The 18,784-nt window shown below is 34.6% G+C and overlaps 1 protein-coding gene across 9 annotated transcripts in view; it reads left to right on the forward strand.

Annotated features, from left to right (window-relative positions):
* The window catches only part of CCDC18 (coiled-coil domain containing 18), a 202,971-nt gene that overhangs the window by 76,304 nt on the left and 107,883 nt on the right, over nucleotides 1-18,784 (forward strand). For all 9 annotated transcript variants that reach the window (XM_036906533.2, XM_036906534.2, XM_036906528.2 and 6 more), the window contains 4 exons: nucleotides 959-1,069; nucleotides 1,525-1,656; nucleotides 17,038-17,172; nucleotides 17,331-17,408. In XM_036906533.2, coding sequence (XP_036762428.2) covers nucleotides 959-1,069; nucleotides 1,525-1,656; nucleotides 17,038-17,172; nucleotides 17,331-17,408 — 456 coding nt within the window. The remainder of the gene's footprint in view (nucleotides 1-958; nucleotides 1,070-1,524; nucleotides 1,657-17,037; nucleotides 17,173-17,330; nucleotides 17,409-18,784) is intronic.

Genomic DNA, 18,784 nt, shown 5'->3' on the forward strand with positions numbered 1-18,784 from the left:
TCTAGTGGCTAAAAGGTCTCAGATTTGGTGGAACTTACACTGTATCACACTGTATTATTTCCTGAAGTGTAAGTTAATATAGCTAACACATATTTACAAGTATAGAATTTAGATTATGTAACTGGAAGAAAAGGAGTGGTAATAGAGGATTTCAAATTTAGCAAACAGCAGAACCACATGGGAAACCTGTTAAACTTGGAGATTTCTGGATCTTGTTCCAGTGATTCTGATTCAGTAGATACAGAATAAGGCCCAAGAATACATTTTTAAATAACTGCATATGAATCTGATGTAGTTATGCTTGGATTACATTCTGAAAAAGGGGATAATTATGTTTTGTGAATATTTGATCTTCACTTCCACTGAGGTCAGAACAGGAATGTTTTACTAGGTAATTTTGATCCAAGACCGCATGTGTATGTTATACTTAACCTTCACACCAGAAGCTGCAGTTGTCACTGGGGACACTTTTTAAATGTCTGATTTCTCATCTTAAAATCTGTAGCCAAGACTAAGGAAAAGATCGCTGGGGTAGGAATTTATGTAAACAGCGGAAAGGGAGATTGAGTCAGGCTGTAACTGCAGCCATCAGCTTACTTAGAAAATTGTCAAGTATGACATTAATAACTTTTTAAATTATAAAATTAGCACAGTCTTGTTGAAAATAAAGAAAGGGAAAAAGAAGATAATAAATCACTGATAATTCTATTACCAGAAATAATTACTGTTAACATTTTATTATACTAATTTCAGTCTTTAACAGCTACTTTTAAGAAATGAGTTAGGGTGCAATCCTACTTGGACATAGGGGCTTGAATTAAATTACTTACGTATTACATAGATGGAACAAGCTATGTTATGTCTCCGGTCCTCCCTTCAGTATTTTTCTCCTAAACTGTCACTTATTCTTAAGAATAATTTTTAGAAATATTTTTTATTTATTTCATTGTGTTTTTAGATGACAAAGAAATGTTCTCAGCTTTTAACTCTAGAGAAACAGCTGGAAGAAAAAATAGTTGCTTATTCCTCTATTGCTGCAAAGAATGCAGAACTAGAGCAAGAGCTTATGGTAAAAATTACCTTTTCTGGCTACTAATTCACTGTGATATTAAGGCACTTAATTTGTGACAGAATGTTTGTTTTAGTATCATTATTGTAAGATGTGCCAAATGGGAAAGTATAAGTTCTGTTAAACTCTTCTGATTATTAATGTTTTGTTTCTTTCTTTTAAGTTAATAAACTTATATGGCAAGTTATTATTTAATGTTTCTTATGTTTATTCTAGTAAAATTGAAGGAAGTAATACTTCTTTGATATGCTTCTCGTTTTTAAAAGTTTAATCTGATTTTGATACAATTTTTTTAGATAACCATTTTGTCTTTTTTATAATTAATATTTTTGAAGTTTCACGTAGTAACTACTATTATTCTATAAAGAAAAGAGAATGACTAATGGTTTACTAATGTACTTTTATATAAAATTAGTTCTCAATTATTTTCTTCTGAAGTGTTTTTGTAATTCTAGGAAAAGAATGAAAAGATAAGAAGTCTAGAAACCAATATGAATACAGAGCATGAGAAAATTTGTTTAGCTTTTGAAAAGGCAAAAAAAATTCATCTTGAACAGCATAAAGAAATGGAAAAACAGATTGAAAAAGTAAGATGTTATATTTTCCCAAGTAGATAAAATGTATACTTAGAATGTGATGCTGAAAAGAACTTTAAGTCTTACTGGCTCAACTTTCTTTTTTCTTTAATAGATGAGAAAAAAAGACAGAAAAGTTAATGGCAAGTACTATAATTAGAGTCCCATTACTTCTGGATCATTTTACAATGCTTTCTTATATAGTACTCCTGCCATTTCCATTTTAATCATTGCTTTTTGACATTAGCAAACTAAGAATGATTCTGTAGCCTCTTCTCCACTAGAAATATCAATCCCTTGAAGGTTGAGAGTAGACACTTACCCTTGGGTTAAAAGTAAAGAGTAAAAACCAAAGCTGTGAGACCGAAAATACAAGACTAAGTAAAAAACAGATAATGTGACTTAATAGCAGAATGGAGGTAACAAGGGGAAAAAAATATGAGCTTGAAATATAGAGCAAAAGACATGATTCAATCTGAACAACAGAGAAGGAAGAAAAAAGATTTGGAAAAAGGTGAACACTCTCAGGGACCTATGGGACAATAGCAGAGAACAGAATGAGGTAGGTGCAAAAAATATTTGAAGGAATTATGACTGAAAATGTTGCAAATTTAGTGAAGGAAATAAATTTACAAATTCAACAAGCTAAAAGAGGATAAAATCTAAGAAAACCACTTCTAGACACATTAAAATGCTTGCTGAAAACCAAAACAAAAAATCTTGAAAGCAGCCAGAGAGAAACAACACATTACATGCAGAGAAACAAAGATTAAAATTATTGCATATTTCTCATAAAAAAGCATGAAGGGTAGAAGACAGAACAATGTTTCTTTTATTCGTGCTGAAGGAGAAAAACTGTTGACTTATAATTTTATGTCCAGCAAAAATATTCCTTAGGACATATAAAGACATTCTTAGATGAAGGACAAATTAGAGTTTGTCACCAGCAGACTTGTTCTAAAATAAATACTAAAGAAAGTTCTTCAGGCAAAAGAGAAATAATACCAGTGGGAAAGTTGGAATGAACCTCAGGAATGAAGAGCAACGAAAACAGTAAATATTCGGTTAAATACAATAGACTACTTTTCTTCTCCTAAGATTTTTATGATAATCTGTCAGTTGAAAGAAAAAATTTAGAGCACTGTAGTGAGGTTTTCAGTATATTTTGATGTGCTACATTGGACAACTGCAGTATAAGAGGAAAAGAGTACAGGGACCTATATTCTTATAAAATTTCTATATTTCATTTCAAGTGAAAAATTCTTAATTCTGAGTAAACAGGAAATGTTAAATACGTATAATTTCCTAGAGCAACCACTAAAAAACTGTAAGATATAGTAAAAAGGCCAATAGATAAACCAAAATAGAATTCTGAAAAAATATATTTAAAGGAAAACTGGAAAGGGGAAACAGGAATGAAAACAGAGGAGGCAGAGAAAATTAATGAAAGGGCATGCTTAAATCCATTCATATCAAATATTACTTTAGATATAAATGTTCTAAACACACCAAATAAAAGACTGAGGTTATGAGATTGGATTAAACACAAACAAGTCTCTCTCTTTACAAAATCCATGTTAAATATAAAGATGTAGATAATTTAAACATAAAAGGATTGAAGAAGATGTACCAGGCAAACAATCAAAACAAAGCTGGAGTGGCTATATAAATATTGGACAAGGTAGACTCAAGAGCAAAAAAGCTTCCAGGGATAAAGAGGAATATTACATAATGATACAAGCCTCAATTCAACAAGAAGACATAGTAGTCCTAAATGTGTATGTAACTAATAGAATTTCAAAATACATGAGGCAAAAGTGAACAGGTCTGACAGGAGAAATAAATTATCCAAAATTATAGTTGGGGATATCAACAGTACTCTTTTCTGTGAAATATTCTAAGTGAGGATATACAACTCACCTGAACAGTAGTCAACCAGCTTAACCTGACTGACATTTACAGAATATTCCAACCAACAATGGAATACACATACTTCTCCAGTGCACTTGAAGCATTCACCAAGGTACACCATACCCTACATCATAAAATAAACCTTATCAAATTTAAAAGACTTGAAACCATAAATAGTATGTTCTCTGACGATAATGGAATTAAGCTAGAAACCTTTAACAGAAAGATATCCAGAAAATCCCCAAATACTTGGAAGTTAACAACACACTTCTAAATAATCCATGTGTCAAAGAGTAAGTCTCAAGGGAAAATAAAGATACTTTAAACTTTCATTTGAATGAAAATGAAAAAAAACATAAATTTGTGGAATGCAGCTAGAGCAGTTCTTGGAAATATATAACAGTAAGTGGGTATACAGATGCTCCCTGACTTAATGATGGTTCAACTTATGATTTTTTGATTTTACAACAGTGAGAAATGATACATATTCAGTAGAAACTCTACTTTGAATTTTGAATTTTGGTCTTTTCTTGGGCTAGGAATATGTGGTAGGAAACTCTTCTGTTGCTGGATAGCAGCAAGCTGCAGCTCCGTTAGCCATGTGATCATGAGGGTAAACAACTGATGCACTTGGAACCGTTCTGTACCCATACAGCTATTGCTTTTTACTTTCAGTATAGTGTTAAATAAATTACATGCAATTTCAGTACTTTATTATAAAATAGGCTCTGTGTCAGATGATTTTGCAGCTGTAAGCTGTAAGTGTTCTTAGCATGTTTAAAGTAGGCTAAGCTAAGTTACAGTGTTGGGAAGGTTAGGTTATAAAATGCATTTTTGACTTATGATATTTTCAACTTACTAATGGGTATATTGGTATAAGACCCCTTCATAAGTAAGATAGGTATTAGAAGAAAATAAATAAAAATCAATGATTTAAAGTTCTACCCTAAGAAACTAGCAGGAGAGCAAAGCCAACCCAAAGGAAATGGAAAGATGGAAATAATAAAAAGCATAATTGAAAAGAATTAAAATTTGAAATGAAAATATTAGTAGAGAAAATTAGTGAAGCCCACAGCTGGTTCTCTGAAAAGATCAAGAAAATTTTAAACCTCTAATTAGTCTGACCAAGAAGAAAAGAGAGAAAACACAAAATTACATAAATCAGAATGAATAAGAGTATATCTCTATAGCCTTCACAGATATTAAAGGTTAATAGAGGAATACTACAAACAATTCTGTGCACATTAATTTGACAACTGATATGAAATAAGTCAGTTCCTCAAAAAGACAAACTAATAATACTCAAGAAGAAATAGGTAACCTAAATGGTTCTACATTTATTAAGGAAGTTGTGTTCATAGTTTAAGAACTTTCCAAAAATGAAAATTCGAGACCCAAATGGTTTCACTGTTAAATTCTTACAAACATTAAAAAAAACTAATAACAACAGTCCTACACAATCTCTTCCAGAATACAGAAGAGGAAGGATTGCTTCCAAACTCATTTGATGAGACTAGCATTACCCTGATACCAAGTGAGACAGAAAGTACCAGAAAAGAAACATAGACTGCTACTAATATCTCATGAACACTGAAGCAAAAACATTCAACAAGATGTTAGCAAATCAAATTCTATAACACACAGACACATACACACACACACGAAAACATAAATATGTGGGGTTTATCCTGGGAATGGAAGGCTGCTTCAACATTCAGAAAGAAAACAATGTAATCTACCATACTAGCAGACCAAAAATTCCCCACATAATCATCTTAGTAGATGCAGAAAAAGCATTTGACTAAATTCAACATTTTCTCATGGTAAAAACTCTCAGCTAACTTAGGAACAGAGGGAAATTTCATTAACCTGACAAAGGGCATATGCCAAAAACAAAACAAAACGAACCCTATATTTATTATCTTAATGGGGAGATACTAAATACTTTCCCTCTAAGATTAGGAACAAGGCAAGAAAATCTGCTCTCATCACCCCTCTTCAAAGCCCAAAAGAAGCAAAAGGCATTTGGATTGGAATGAAACAATGCTATTTCTGTTTTCAGAAAACAGAATTATCTGTGTAGAAAATCCCAAAGAATCTACAAAAATCACCTAAAACTAATGAGCAAGTTCACAGGATTCAAGGTTAATATCCAAAAATCTTTGTATTTATATATAGTAGCAACAGAACAATTGGAAGCTAAAAAATTTTAAATAATACTATTTATAATAGCTGTAAAAATATACATACATATAAATATCACAATATGTGGAATGAATATATGTATGCTAAAAACTACAAAGTGTTGAAGAAATCAAAGAAGACCTAAATAAATGGAAAGAAATACCATTTCTGTGGATTGGAAGGTCAGTATATTTAGGATATCAATTCACCTTAGGATTTAATACATTTCCAGTTGAAATCCTAGTAAATTTTTTATATTCATAGATAGCTGATTTTAAGTTTTATAATGGAAAGGCAAAGAAACTAGAATAGCCAAAAGACAAATATGATAGTACCTCATTTTAAGACTTACTCTAATGTTACAATAAATAAGACAGGTATTAGCAAAATAATAAGAGGGAGAGATGTACAAATTACAGTGCTCCTTAATCCCCTTATCCCTCCCAAGGAAAGATAATTTTTAATAGCTTCATGTCACAAAATGGCTGCTATTTGAGTTATTTCCTCTTTTTCAGAATTGTAATTAATATTCAGTAAACTTTATTGCAAAGCCATTTTTCCATATTTTAGTGTATTATTATACAATCTGAGAGTGGCAGAAATTTTAGGAAGATATATCTGAGAGCTCAAATACTGAGCTACTGCAGAGAATTGGCATAAGTTTGTCAAAGGTCTCCCTGATAATTCATGAATCAGCTTCCATGAAAATGTAATGTAATTTAATCTAGTTTACTCATGAAACTTTTTCAATACATTCATGTTTTAGGAAATGATCCTTAAGTTATTTAGCATTCTTTAGCTTTTCTTTGGCAGTAAAATACACATAACAAAATTTATCATCTTAACCATTTTTATAGCTCAGTGGTATTAAATACATTCATATTTGTGTGCAACCTTCACCACCATTCATCCCTTTAACTTTTTTCATCTTGTAGAAATGAAACTGTATACCCATTAAACAACTCCATGTTCTCCCCTCCCTGTAGCTATTACCATTCTACTTTCTGTATGATTTTGACTACTCTAAGCATCTCATATTAAGTGGAATCATATACAGTATTTGTCATTTTGTGACTGGCTTATCACTTAGCATAATGTCCTTAAGGTTTATCCGTGTTTTAGCATATTGCAGAATTTTCTTCCTTTATAAGGCTAAATAGTATTCCATATATTTATATCACATTTTGCTTATCTATTCGTCAATGGACATTTGGTTTGCTTCCATATGATAGCTATTGTGAATAATGCTGCTATGATTATGAGGGTGTACAAATACCTCTTTGAGACCCTAATTTTGATTCTTTAGGGTATACATCCAGAAGTGGGGTTGCTGATCATATGGTGAGTCTATTTTTAAATTTTGGGAGAACAGCCATACTGTTTTCCACAGTGGCTCTACCATTTTACATTCCCACCAACAACAGCACACAAATATTCCAGTTTCTGTACATCCTTGTAATCACTTGTTTTTTGTTTTTTTGATAGTAGCCATCCAAATGAGTGTAAAGTAGTATCTCATTGTAGTTTTGATTTGCATCTCTTAATGATCAGTGATGTTTAGAATGGTTTCATGTGCTTCTTAGGAGAAATGCCTGTTCAAATCCTTGGTTCATTTTTAAATAGGGCTGTTTGTTTTTATTGAGTTTTAGGAATTCTCTATATATTTTGGATATGAATACCTTATCAAGTATATGATATACAAATATTTTCTTCCATTTTGTGGATTGCCTTTTTACTGTGTTCAGAGTGTCTTTGGATGCACAAAGTTTAAAAATTTTCATGAAGTCCAGTTTGTTTATTTTTTCTTTTATTCCCTATGCCCATGGTGTCAAATCTAAGAAATTGTTGCCAAATCCAGTGTTGGGAAGCTTTTGTCCTGTTTCCTTCTAAAACATTTTGTTGTTTTAGGTCTTACATTTAGGCCCTTGATCCAGTTTGAGTTGATTTTCCTAGGTAAGGGTTCAATTTCATTCTTTTCCATGTGGATATCGAGTTTTCTCAGCACTGTTTGTTGAAAAGACTGGCCTTTGGCTTTTCCCCCACTGAATAGTCTTGGCATCCTTGTCAAAAATCATTTGACCATATATACAAGTATTTATTTCTGTTTATAATTGTTTTATCTTATTGCTGTATTGAACCTTTTGGTAATATATAATGTCCTTCCTTGTCTCTTATGATCTTTTCTGATTTAAAGTCTATCATGTCTGAAATTTTCATAGCTACCCCTGCTCTCTATTTCCATTGAAATATGTTTTTCCATTCTTTCACTTTCAACCTGTTTGTGTCTTTGGATCTCAAACGAATCTCTAGTAGACAACATATAGTTGGCTCATGTGTATTTATGCATTCTGCCAGTCTCTGTCTTTTGATTGCATAGTTTAACCATTTATATTTCATTACCAATAGGGAGAGACTTCTGTCATCATGATATTTTTCTATATGCTTTAGAGCTCTGTATCCCTAATTTCCTACATTACCATCTTCTTTTGAGTTTAGTTGATTTTTTATAGTGAAATTTTGAAATTCATTTTTCATTTCCTTCTGTGTACATTCTGTAGCCATTTCCTTTGTGGGAACAATGGGAATTATATTTAACATCCTAAAGTTATACCATTTTAATTTGAATTTATGCCAGTTTAACTTCAGTAACATACAAAAACTGTTCCTTATAGCTTCATCTCCACCTCTTTCTGTTGTTAATGTCACAAAATTACATCTTTATACATTATATACTTAGTATATAAAACATAAACTAATTCTTTCAAATGCTTTAGTTCATTAATATAGGTGAAAAAGAAGTTTGAAATGACAAACTTAAGTTACAGTAATACTGACTTTTACGCTAACAACTTTTTTATTAAGTTATCATTGATACACATTCTTATGAAGGTTTCACATGAGCAACATTATGGTTACTACATTCACCCATATTATCAAGTCTGCCGCACATGCCCCTTTGCAATAACTGTCCATCAGCATAGTAAGATGCTACAGAGTCACAGCTTGTCTTCTTTGTGCTATTGCTGCATTCCCTGTGCCCCCCCTACATTATGTATGCTAATCATAGTACCCTTAATCCCCTTCCTCTTCCCTCCCCTCCTGCTCTCCGCACTTTCTTTCCCTATGGTAAACACTAGTCCCGTCTTGGAGTCTGTGAGTCTGCTGCTGTTTTGCTCCTTCAGTTTTGCTTTGTTCTTATACTCCACATATGAGTGAAATCATTTGGTACTTGTCTTTCTCCGCCTGGCTTATCTCACTGAGCATAATACCCTGTAGCTCCATGCTTGTTGATGCAAATAGTAGGATTTGTTTTCTTCTTATGGCTGGTGAATATTCCATTGTGTATATGTACCACATCTTCTTTATCCATTCATCTACTGATGGACACTTAGGTTGCTTCCATTTCTTTGCTATTGTAAATAGTGCTGCGATAAACATAGGAGTGCATCTGTCTTTTCCAAACTGGGCTGCTGCATTCTTAGGGTAAATTCCTAGGAGTGGAATTCCTGGGTCAAATGGTATTTCTATTGTGAGTTTTTTGAAGAACCGCCATACTGCTTTCTACAATTGAACTAATTTATATTCACATAACAGTGTAGAAGGGTTCCCCTTTCTCTGCATTCTTGCCAGCATTTGTTGTTTCTTGTCTTTTGGATGTTGGCCATCCTAACTGGTGTGAAGTGATGATATCTCATTGTGCTTTTGATTTGCATTTCCCTGATGATTAGCGATGTGGAGCATATTTTCATGTGTTTGTTGGCCATCTGAATTTCTTTGGCGAAGTGTCTGTTCAGATCTTCTGCCCATTTTTTGATTGGGTTATTTGCTTTTGGGTGTCGAGGCATGTATCTGTATATTTTGGATGTTAACCCATTATTGGATATGTCATTTACGAATATATTCTCCCATACTGTAGAATGCCTTTTTGTTGTGCTAATGGTGTCCTTTGCTGTATGGAAACTTTTTAGTTTGATGTAGTCCCATTTGTTCATTTTTGCTTTTGTTTCCCTTGCATGAGGAGATGTGTTCAGGAAAAAGTTCCTCATGTTTATATTCAAGATATTTTTCCCTGTGTTTTCTTCTAAGAGTTTTATTTTTTCACGACATATTGTTTTATTCGTCTCAATTTTTATTATGGTTTCATAACTTACATTCAGGTCCTTGATCCATTTCAAGTTTACTTTTGTGTATGGAGTTACACAATAATCTAGTTCCATTCTCTAACATATAGCTGTCCAATTTTGCCAACACTGGTTGTTGAAGAGGCTGTCATTCCCCCATTGTATATCCATGGTTCCTTTATTGTATATTAAGTGACTGTATTTGTGTGGGTTTGTATCTGCACTCTCTATTCTATTCCATTGATCTATGCATCTGTTCTTGTGCCAGTACCAAATTTTCTTGATTACTGTGATTTTGTAGTAGAGCTTGAAGTTGGCGAGCCTAATCCCCCCGGTTTTTTTCTTCCTTCTCAGGATTGCTTTGGGTATTCAAGGTCTTTTGTGGTTCTATATCAATTTTAGGACTATTTGTTCAGGTTTGTTGAAGAATTTTGTATTTTGACAGAAATTGCATTGAATCTGTAGATTGCTTTAGTCAGGATGGCCATTTTGACAATATTAATTGTTCCTATCCATGAGCCTGGGATGTATTTCCATTTATTGGTATCTTCTTTAATTTCTCTCGTGAGTGTCTTGTAGTTTCCAGGTATAGGTCTTTCACCTCCTTGGTTAGATTTAGTCCTAGGTATTTAATTATTTTAGATGCAATTGTAAATGAAATTTTATACTGATTTGTTTTTCTGCCTGTTCATTGTTAGTTTATAGGAATGCAACAGATTTCTGTGTATTAATTTTGTATCTTGCAATGTTGCTGAATTAAGTTACTAGTTCTAGTAGTTTTGGAGTGGATTCTTTAGGGGTTTTTATGTAAATTATCATGTCATCTCAAACAGTGACAGTTTAACTTCTTCCTTACCAATCTGGATACATTTTATTTCTTTTTCTTGTCTGATTCCTGTGGCTAGGACCTCCAGTACTGTGTTGAATGAAAGAGCAAAGAGTGGGCATCCTTGTCTTGTTCCTTATCTTAGAGGAAAAGCTTTCAGCTTTTCAAAGTTAAGTATGATGTTGGCTGTGGGTTTGTCATATATGGCCTTTTTTATATTGAGTTACTTGCCCTCTATGCCCATTTGATTGAGAGATTTTATCATGAATGGATGTTGAGTTTTGTCAGATGCCTTTTCATTGAGGTGATCATGTAATTTTTGTCCTTCATTTTGTTAGTGTGGTGTATGATGTTGATGGATTTTGAATATTGTACCATCCTTGCATCCCTGGAATAAATCCCACTTGATCATGATGGATGGTCTTTTTTATGTATTTTTGAATTCAGTTTGCTAATATTTTGCTGAGGATTTTTGTATCTATGTTCATCAGGGATATTGGTCTGTAATTTTCTTTTTGGTATTAGAGTGATGCTGGCCTCATAAAATGAGTTTGGGTGTATTCCCTCCTCTTCTACTTTTTTGGACAGTTTAAGGAGGACGGATATTAAATCTTCTCTAAAAGTTTGATAAAATCGAGGGGTTAAGCCATCTGATCCTCAGGTTTTGTTCTTATGTAGTTTTTTGATTATCAAGTCAATTTCATCGCTGATAATTGGTCTGTTCAGAATTTCTGTTCCTTCCTGGGTCTGTCTTGGAAGGTTGTATTTTTCTAGAACATTGTCCATTTCTTCTAGCTTTTCCAATTGGTTAGCATATAATTTTCATAGTATTCTCTCGTAATTCTTTGTACTTCTTTGGTGTCCATAGTGATTTTTCTTTTCTCTCATTTCTGATTCTGTTTATGTGTGTAGATTCTCTTTTTTTCTTGATAAGTCTGGCTAGTGGTTTATCTGTTTTGTTAATTTTTTCAGAGAAGTTCCTGATTTCATTAATTCTTTCTATTGTTTTATTCTTCTCAATTTTAATTTTTTTCTCTGATCTTTATTATGTCCCTTCTACTGACTATGAGCCTCATTTGTTCTTCTTTTACTAGTTTCATTAATTGTGAGTTTAGAGTGTTCATGTGGATTTTTCTTCTTTGTTTAGATAGACCTGTATTGCTATGTAATTTCTTCTTAGAACTTCCTTCACTGCATCCCACAGAAGTTGGAGTGTTGAGCTGTTGTTTTCATTTGTCTCCATATATTACTTGATCTCTTTTTATTTGGTCTTTGATCCATTGACTATTTAGGAGCATGTTGTTAAGCCTCCATGTGTTTTGGGGCTTTTTTGTTTTCTTTGCACAATAAATTTCTAGTTTCATACCTTTGTGGTCTGAGAAGTTGGTTGGTATAATTTCAGTCTTTTTGCATTTACTGAGGCTCTTTTTGTGGCCTAGTATGTGGTCTATTCTGGAAAATGTTCCATGTGCACTTGAGAAGAATGTGTATCCTGTTGCTTTGGGGTAGAGTGTTCTGTAGTTGTTCATTAGGTCCATCTGTTCTAATGTGTTGTTCAGTGCCTCTCTCTCCTTAATTATTTTCTGTCTGGTTAATCTGTCCTTTGGAAGGAGTAGTGTGTTGAAGTCTCCTAAAATGAATGTATTGCATTCTGTTTCCCCCTTTAATTCTGTTAGTATTTGTTTCACATATTTGGGTGCTCCTATGTTGGGTGCATAGATATTTATAATGGTTATATCCTCTTGTTGGACTGACCCCTTTATCATTACATAATGTCCTTCTTTAGTATTTTCTTTGTTTTGAGTTCTATTTTATCTGATACAAGTGCAGCAACTTCTGCTTTTTTCTCCCTATTATTTGCATGAAATATCTTTTTTCCATTCCTTCACTTGTAGTCTGTGTGTGTCTTTAGGTTTGAAGTGACTCTCTTGTAGCAGCATATTGGTGGTTCTTGCTTTTTTATCCATTCTATAACTCTTTGTCCTTTGATTCGTGCCTTCAGTCCATTTACATTTAGGGTGATTTTTGGTAGACATGAACTTATTGCCATTGCAGGGTTTAAATTCATGGTTACCTATGATTCGAGGGCGGCTTCCTTACTGTCTTACAGTACAACTTAACTTGCTTATTATAATATTACAAACACAATCTAAAGGTTCTTACCCACTCCCCACCTCTTTTTCTTCCTCCTCCTCTATTTATATGTTAGGTATCCTATTCTGTATTCTTTGTGTAACCTTTGACTGACTTTTTGGGTATCTGATTTAATTTTGCCCTGCTTAGTAATTAATTGGTCTGCTTCCTTTACTGTGGTTTTATTTTTTCTGGTGATAGCTATTTAACCTTAGGAGCACTTCCATCTAGAGTAGTCCCTTTAAAATACACTGTAGAGATGGTTTGTGGGAGGTAAATCTCCTCAACTTTTCCTTATCTGGAAATTTTAAATCCCTCCTTCAAATTTAAATGATAATGTTGCTGGGTAGAGTATTCTTAGTTGGAGGCCCTCCTGTTTAGGCCTCCCTTCTGGCCTGTAAGGTTTCTGCTGAGAAGTCTGACGATAGCCTGATGACTTTTCCTTTGTTTATGATCTTTTTTTGTCTCTCTGGCTGCTTTTAATACTCTATCCTTGTCCTTGATCTTTACCATTTTAATTTTTATATGTCTTGGTGTTGTCTTCTTTGGGTCCCTTTTGTTGGGTGATCTGTGCACTTCCATTGCTGAGAGACTATCTTCTTCCCCAGACCTGGGAAATTTTCAGCAATTATTCCCTCAAAGACACTTTCTATTGCCTTTTCTCTCTCTTCTTCTGGACCCCTATCATGCAAATATTCTTGCATTTTGATTGGTCACATAGTTCTCTTAATATTCTTTCATTCCTAGAGGTCCTTTTTTCTCTCTCTCTGCCTTAACTTTTTTGTATTCCTGTTCTCTAATTTCTATTCCATTGACCATCTCCTCTACCTCTTCTAATTTGCTTTTAAATTCTTCCTTGTATGTTTCATTTCAGCCACTTTATTTTTCAAAGTCTCTATCTCTATCTTAAATTCATTCATGGGATGTTGAATATTTTTTTGTAGCTGTTTGTGATTTTTATTTTGAAATCTTTATCAAGAAGATTGGTAATTTCAGTTTCACTGAGCCCTCTTTCTGGTGTTTAAGGGATTTTGGCTTGAGCAGAGTTCTTTTGAGGCTACTTGAGACTATGGAATGGAAACTTTGTGTAGGCAGTACCTTCTAGTGCCATGAATCTCTACTCTCCAGAACTGCCTGGCTCCCGGAGCAATGGCGGGGGTCGCAGGAGAGCAGTGCCTGCCGGGGGGAAAGAGCTCTTCCCTGTTTCCCCACTGCAGTGCCTGCCTCCACCGCAGGGCCAGTGGTTCAAGCACACAGGGAGCAGCATCTATATTAAGCCTCTGTAGCTGCCATAGGCGGGGCTGCCCTCTGGCTGGCCTGGAGCAATGGCGCGGGTCACCTGGAGGACAGAGGTCTTTTCTGTTTCCTGCAGCAGTGTCTGCCTCCACTCCCTGGGCCAGTGGGCTGAACACACACAGAGAGCAGCCTCTGCGTTAAGCCACTGTAGGTGTCATAGGTGAAGCTGCCCTCTGGTTGGCCTGGATCAATGGTGGGGGTTGCAAACAAGTGGCTCCAGTGCTTGCCAGGAGGAAATAGCTCCTTCCTGCTTTGTGTTTGCATTGCCTGTCTCCACTGCCAGCACCAGTGTGCTGAGCACACAGGGAGCAGCCTCTGCGTTATATCCCTGTAGCTGCCATAGGCCGGGCTGTGCTCCAGCTGGCCTGGAGCAATGGTGGGGGTAGCAAGCAAGTGACACCAGTGCCTTCCAGGAGGAAAGAGCTCTTTCCTGCTTCCTGGCCTCATTGCCATCCTCCACTGCTGGCGCCAGTGAGCTGAGCACACAGTGAGCAGATTCTGCATTATGCCCCTGTAGCTGCTGTAGGAAGGGCTGCCCTCTGGCTGGCTCAGCACAATGGTAGAGGCAGCTGGTTTGTGAACTAGTGCCTGCTGAGAGGAAGGAGCAGCAGGATGCATATCGCAGTGAGGGCCTTGGGGCTGTATTGCCATCCAGGGGCATGGAGCACCTGAAACTCCTGAAAGTTTCCAACCTGCTGGGCTGAGTGCCGGGATGATTTTGTCCACCTGTCCTTTCTCCTGAGCAGCAAGCTCTGTGTAATCCTTGGCCCTTTAGCACCCCTCTCACTGTTGGGAAGTCTCTCAAAGCCCCCACCTTTTTTTTTGTCCCAGAGTGACTGGTTTGTGTTCCTGTTCTCCACAACTGGCTGGAATCAGTCTTTCTGAGTATTCTGCTTGTCCCTGCTTTTCATCCCCTCTAATCTCCAGACCACCATGCAATGTGGGTTCTTGTTCTCGGAGTATATCTCCAGGGCTGGGTATTTAGCAGTCCTGGGCTTCTACTCCCTCCCTGCTCTGTTTCTCTTCCTCTTTCCTGTGAGCTGGGGTGTGGGGATGGCTTGGGTCCCGCCAGATTGCAGTTTTGCTACTTTATCCTTTTCCATGAGATCTTCAATTTTCCCCAGATGTCATCCATCTTTTGCAGTTTCCTTCTGGTCACTCTTTCAGGATTAGTTGTATATGCTGTGTTTTCATGTTATATGTGGTTTTGGGAGGATATTTCAACCTCTTCTCATGCCACCATCTTTCCTCCCATTCCACTGATAACTTCTTTAAAAATGTATTAGTCTCTTAAATCATGTAGAAAACAAGAAGTACAGTACAAACCATTGTCACAATAGTACTAGCTTTTATAATTACCAATGTGTTTATCTTTACTGAGATCTTTGTTTCTCCATACAACTTCAAGTTACTGTCTAGTGTCCTTTCATTCCCATTGTAGAACTCCCTTGGCATTTTTGGCAGGGCTATCTAGTGGTCACAGACTCCTTCAGCTTTTATTTACCTGGGAATATCTTAATTTCCCCTTCACTTTTGAAGGGCAGTTTTGCTGGGTGTAGGATTTTTGGTAGACAGTTTTTTTTCTTTTGAATATATCAGTCCACTGGCTTCTGGCTTCCAACGTTTGATGAGAAATCTGCTTGTAATCTTACTGAGAATCATCACTTATCTCTAAGTGCTTTCTCTTTGCCTTTTGAAAGTTTGATTATAATGGGTCTTTGTATGGGTCTCTTTTGAGTTTATCTTATTTGGTTTTGGCTGAGATTCTTTGATATTTATATACATATCTTTTATCAAATTTAGAATGTTTTCAATTATTGTTGCTTCATTTATTCATTATGTCCCTTTTTCTTTATTATCTCTTTCTTGGACTCCCATGATGCACATATTGGTGTGCATGCTGGTATCCAACAGGTTCCTTAAGCTCTGTCCACTTCAATTCTTTTTATTTCTGTTCTTCTAATTTTGATGTTATTTGATAATTTTCACCTCATTGTTTTAATTTCAGTTTTCATTGCAGAATTCCTTGGCTGTAATATTTTCTAGTTAATCTTATGCTGCCTTATTTTTATATGTATGATGTATGTCATATATGTAATTTTTGTACTTGTGTGTATATAACATGTATACATATACACATGTCAATAATATTGTTTTTTTGTCTTCACAGAAGTTTGACTGTTTAATAACTCCAATTGGTGGATTTGTAGGGAGTTTCATTGTATATTTCTAATGGAAGTATAAGTTTTAATTCATTTTGAAGAGAAATGTCTAATGTGCATATCCTACAACCAGAAAGTCTACTCTAGGTGGTCTTTTCTAAAGAAACTTTATTACATGTACATAAAGAGACATGTACAAACAATGTTTATAACATTGTTATAATGGTAAAAATGTAGAATATCTAGTTGTTATTGAGTAGAAGAGTAGACAAACTAATATGTTGTTATAGTGAAATACTATACTGTCATAAAAGTTAATGAATTAAATCCACATATGGATATAAGGATAAATACCCATGGATAAATATATGAAACAATATTGAGTAAAAAAACCAAGCTGCTAAAACTTGCAGAAGTGTTAATATCTGTTTGTAAATTTTCAAAACAGAAAAATGCATTACACATTATTCATGGATCTACTTCTGTAGTAAAAGCACAAAAAACAGGTATGAGAATGAATCACTCCAGAGAATGATACTGATCAATTTCAGCATAGTATTAATGAGGGATGAAAGGGATAACATGTTGGTGTGTGATTTCATTGCTTTCTAAAAGATGGTTAACTGAAGGAAATTTGACAAAATGCAAAAATCCATATAATTTTAGTAGTAATTTAACATGTATTATATTTTTTCCTAAATATTTGAAATGTTATAAAAAATTTTATCTGAAAATTAATAAATCCTGTTTTTATATTTAGCTTGAGTCACAACTAGAGAAAAAAGACCAACAATTTAAAGAACAAGAAAAGACAATGTCCATCTTGCAGCAAGATATTATATGTAAACAACATCATCTTGAATCATTAGACAGACTCTTGATGGAAAGCAAAGGGGTAAAATCTTTATAAAGTGCTGTTTAAAAGCTAATCACTTGTATTTCTTTAACAGACCTTTAATTCTAGTCAAATCAGCTGTTTTTAACAGCTTGTTACTAATGCTAAAATAATTATACACATACTTATGTTTTTGGTACCAATTTGTATGTTTTCAGGAAATGGAAAAGGAAAATATGAAGAAAGATGAAGCTTTGAAAGCATTACAGAACCAAGTATCTGAAGAAACAATCAAGGCTAGTATGCTAATACTGAGTAAAATTTTATTCCTTTTTTAAAAAAATTTTCTTAGTGGAGATATTCCTGTGGCTTTCTCAGTTTTCTTTATAGATTATTTACATAAAAATCAGTCAAGAGGTAAGGACTTTCACCTGAATCCATGAACTTAATTTTTGTAACTGTTTTCTTCAATGTGAACTACAATCTTAATTATTTGACAGTTCATAATCTAGTATGTAGATTATCTAACCTCTTTTTTCTTTTGTCTTAAGATTAAAAAAAAAATTTTTTTTTAACTGTAGCTACTTATTAACATTACCAGTAAAGAATTAACAGAGAAAGTGAAGGTAGATGAAATTACAAGCAGTCCACTGTTGCTTCTTTTTTCCAGTTGTTCTATAAGATTAATTAGGAGGTAAATCCAGAATTTCCAGATAAAATGCATATTTGTGGATGGTATATCTTCATGGCTTTAAAGCATGGGCTTACTTATTGTAACCTTGGCAAGTTTATTTAAGCTCTCTGAACTTTAATTTGTTTATCTGTAAAACAAGGATAGCAGTACCCTAGAAAGGGTCAGTATGAGGATGAAATGAAATGAGTTATGTACATTGCTCAGCACATACTAAGTCAAAGTTTAATAAGTAATTACTGTATATTTATTATTTTCTCTTTTGCATTTTTAGTGTTAGAAATAAGTAAAAAAATGCTGCTACCTTTATTCTGTCATATGTGCTGAATTATAAGGGATACTTTAAAAATTCAGTGTTATTTAGCCTTGCATAGTAGGGTGTTAGTAAAGTTTTGGGGTAGTTGGAGGTTATATGTGGATTTTCAACTGTGCAGGAGTCAGTAACTCTGATCCCCTCATTGCTCAAGGTCAACTGTACTTTTTTTTTATCCTTTTTTCAATTGAAGTGTAGTTGATATTCTTTTTAGTTGATAGCTTTGTCAATTAATTTCCTCATGTAAAAATAGCCTCTAAGATCATTAACATTAAAAAAAATCATTACAAAGGTTGTAGGCATGAAACAATTTTATTAGATAAAATAAAAGGACCATATTGCATGGTATAGAGTGATTCAAGATGGAGGCATGAGAGGTGAGACAGAGAACTCCTCCCCAAAACCACACGTTATGAAAATACAGTTAATACAACTAATCCTAAAAGAGCAACAGGAAAGAAGGCTGCACCAGACAGCATACACCTACAGAACAGAGCAGACCTCACGAAACAGGGTAATGTACGAAAGCCTTGATCCAGCAGGACCCAAGCCCTTTCCCCACCCCAGTTCACCAGCAGGAGGAAGAGAAATGGAGCGGGGAGGGGGTGGAAACCTAGGACTGCTGAACACCATGCCCTAGAGATCTGTTACGGGAGCATAAACCTACA

This window comes from Manis pentadactyla, chromosome 4 (genome assembly GCF_030020395.1).
Source record: "Manis pentadactyla isolate mManPen7 chromosome 4, mManPen7.hap1, whole genome shotgun sequence".
NCBI classification, from domain to species: Eukaryota; Metazoa; Chordata; class Mammalia; order Pholidota; family Manidae; genus Manis; species Manis pentadactyla.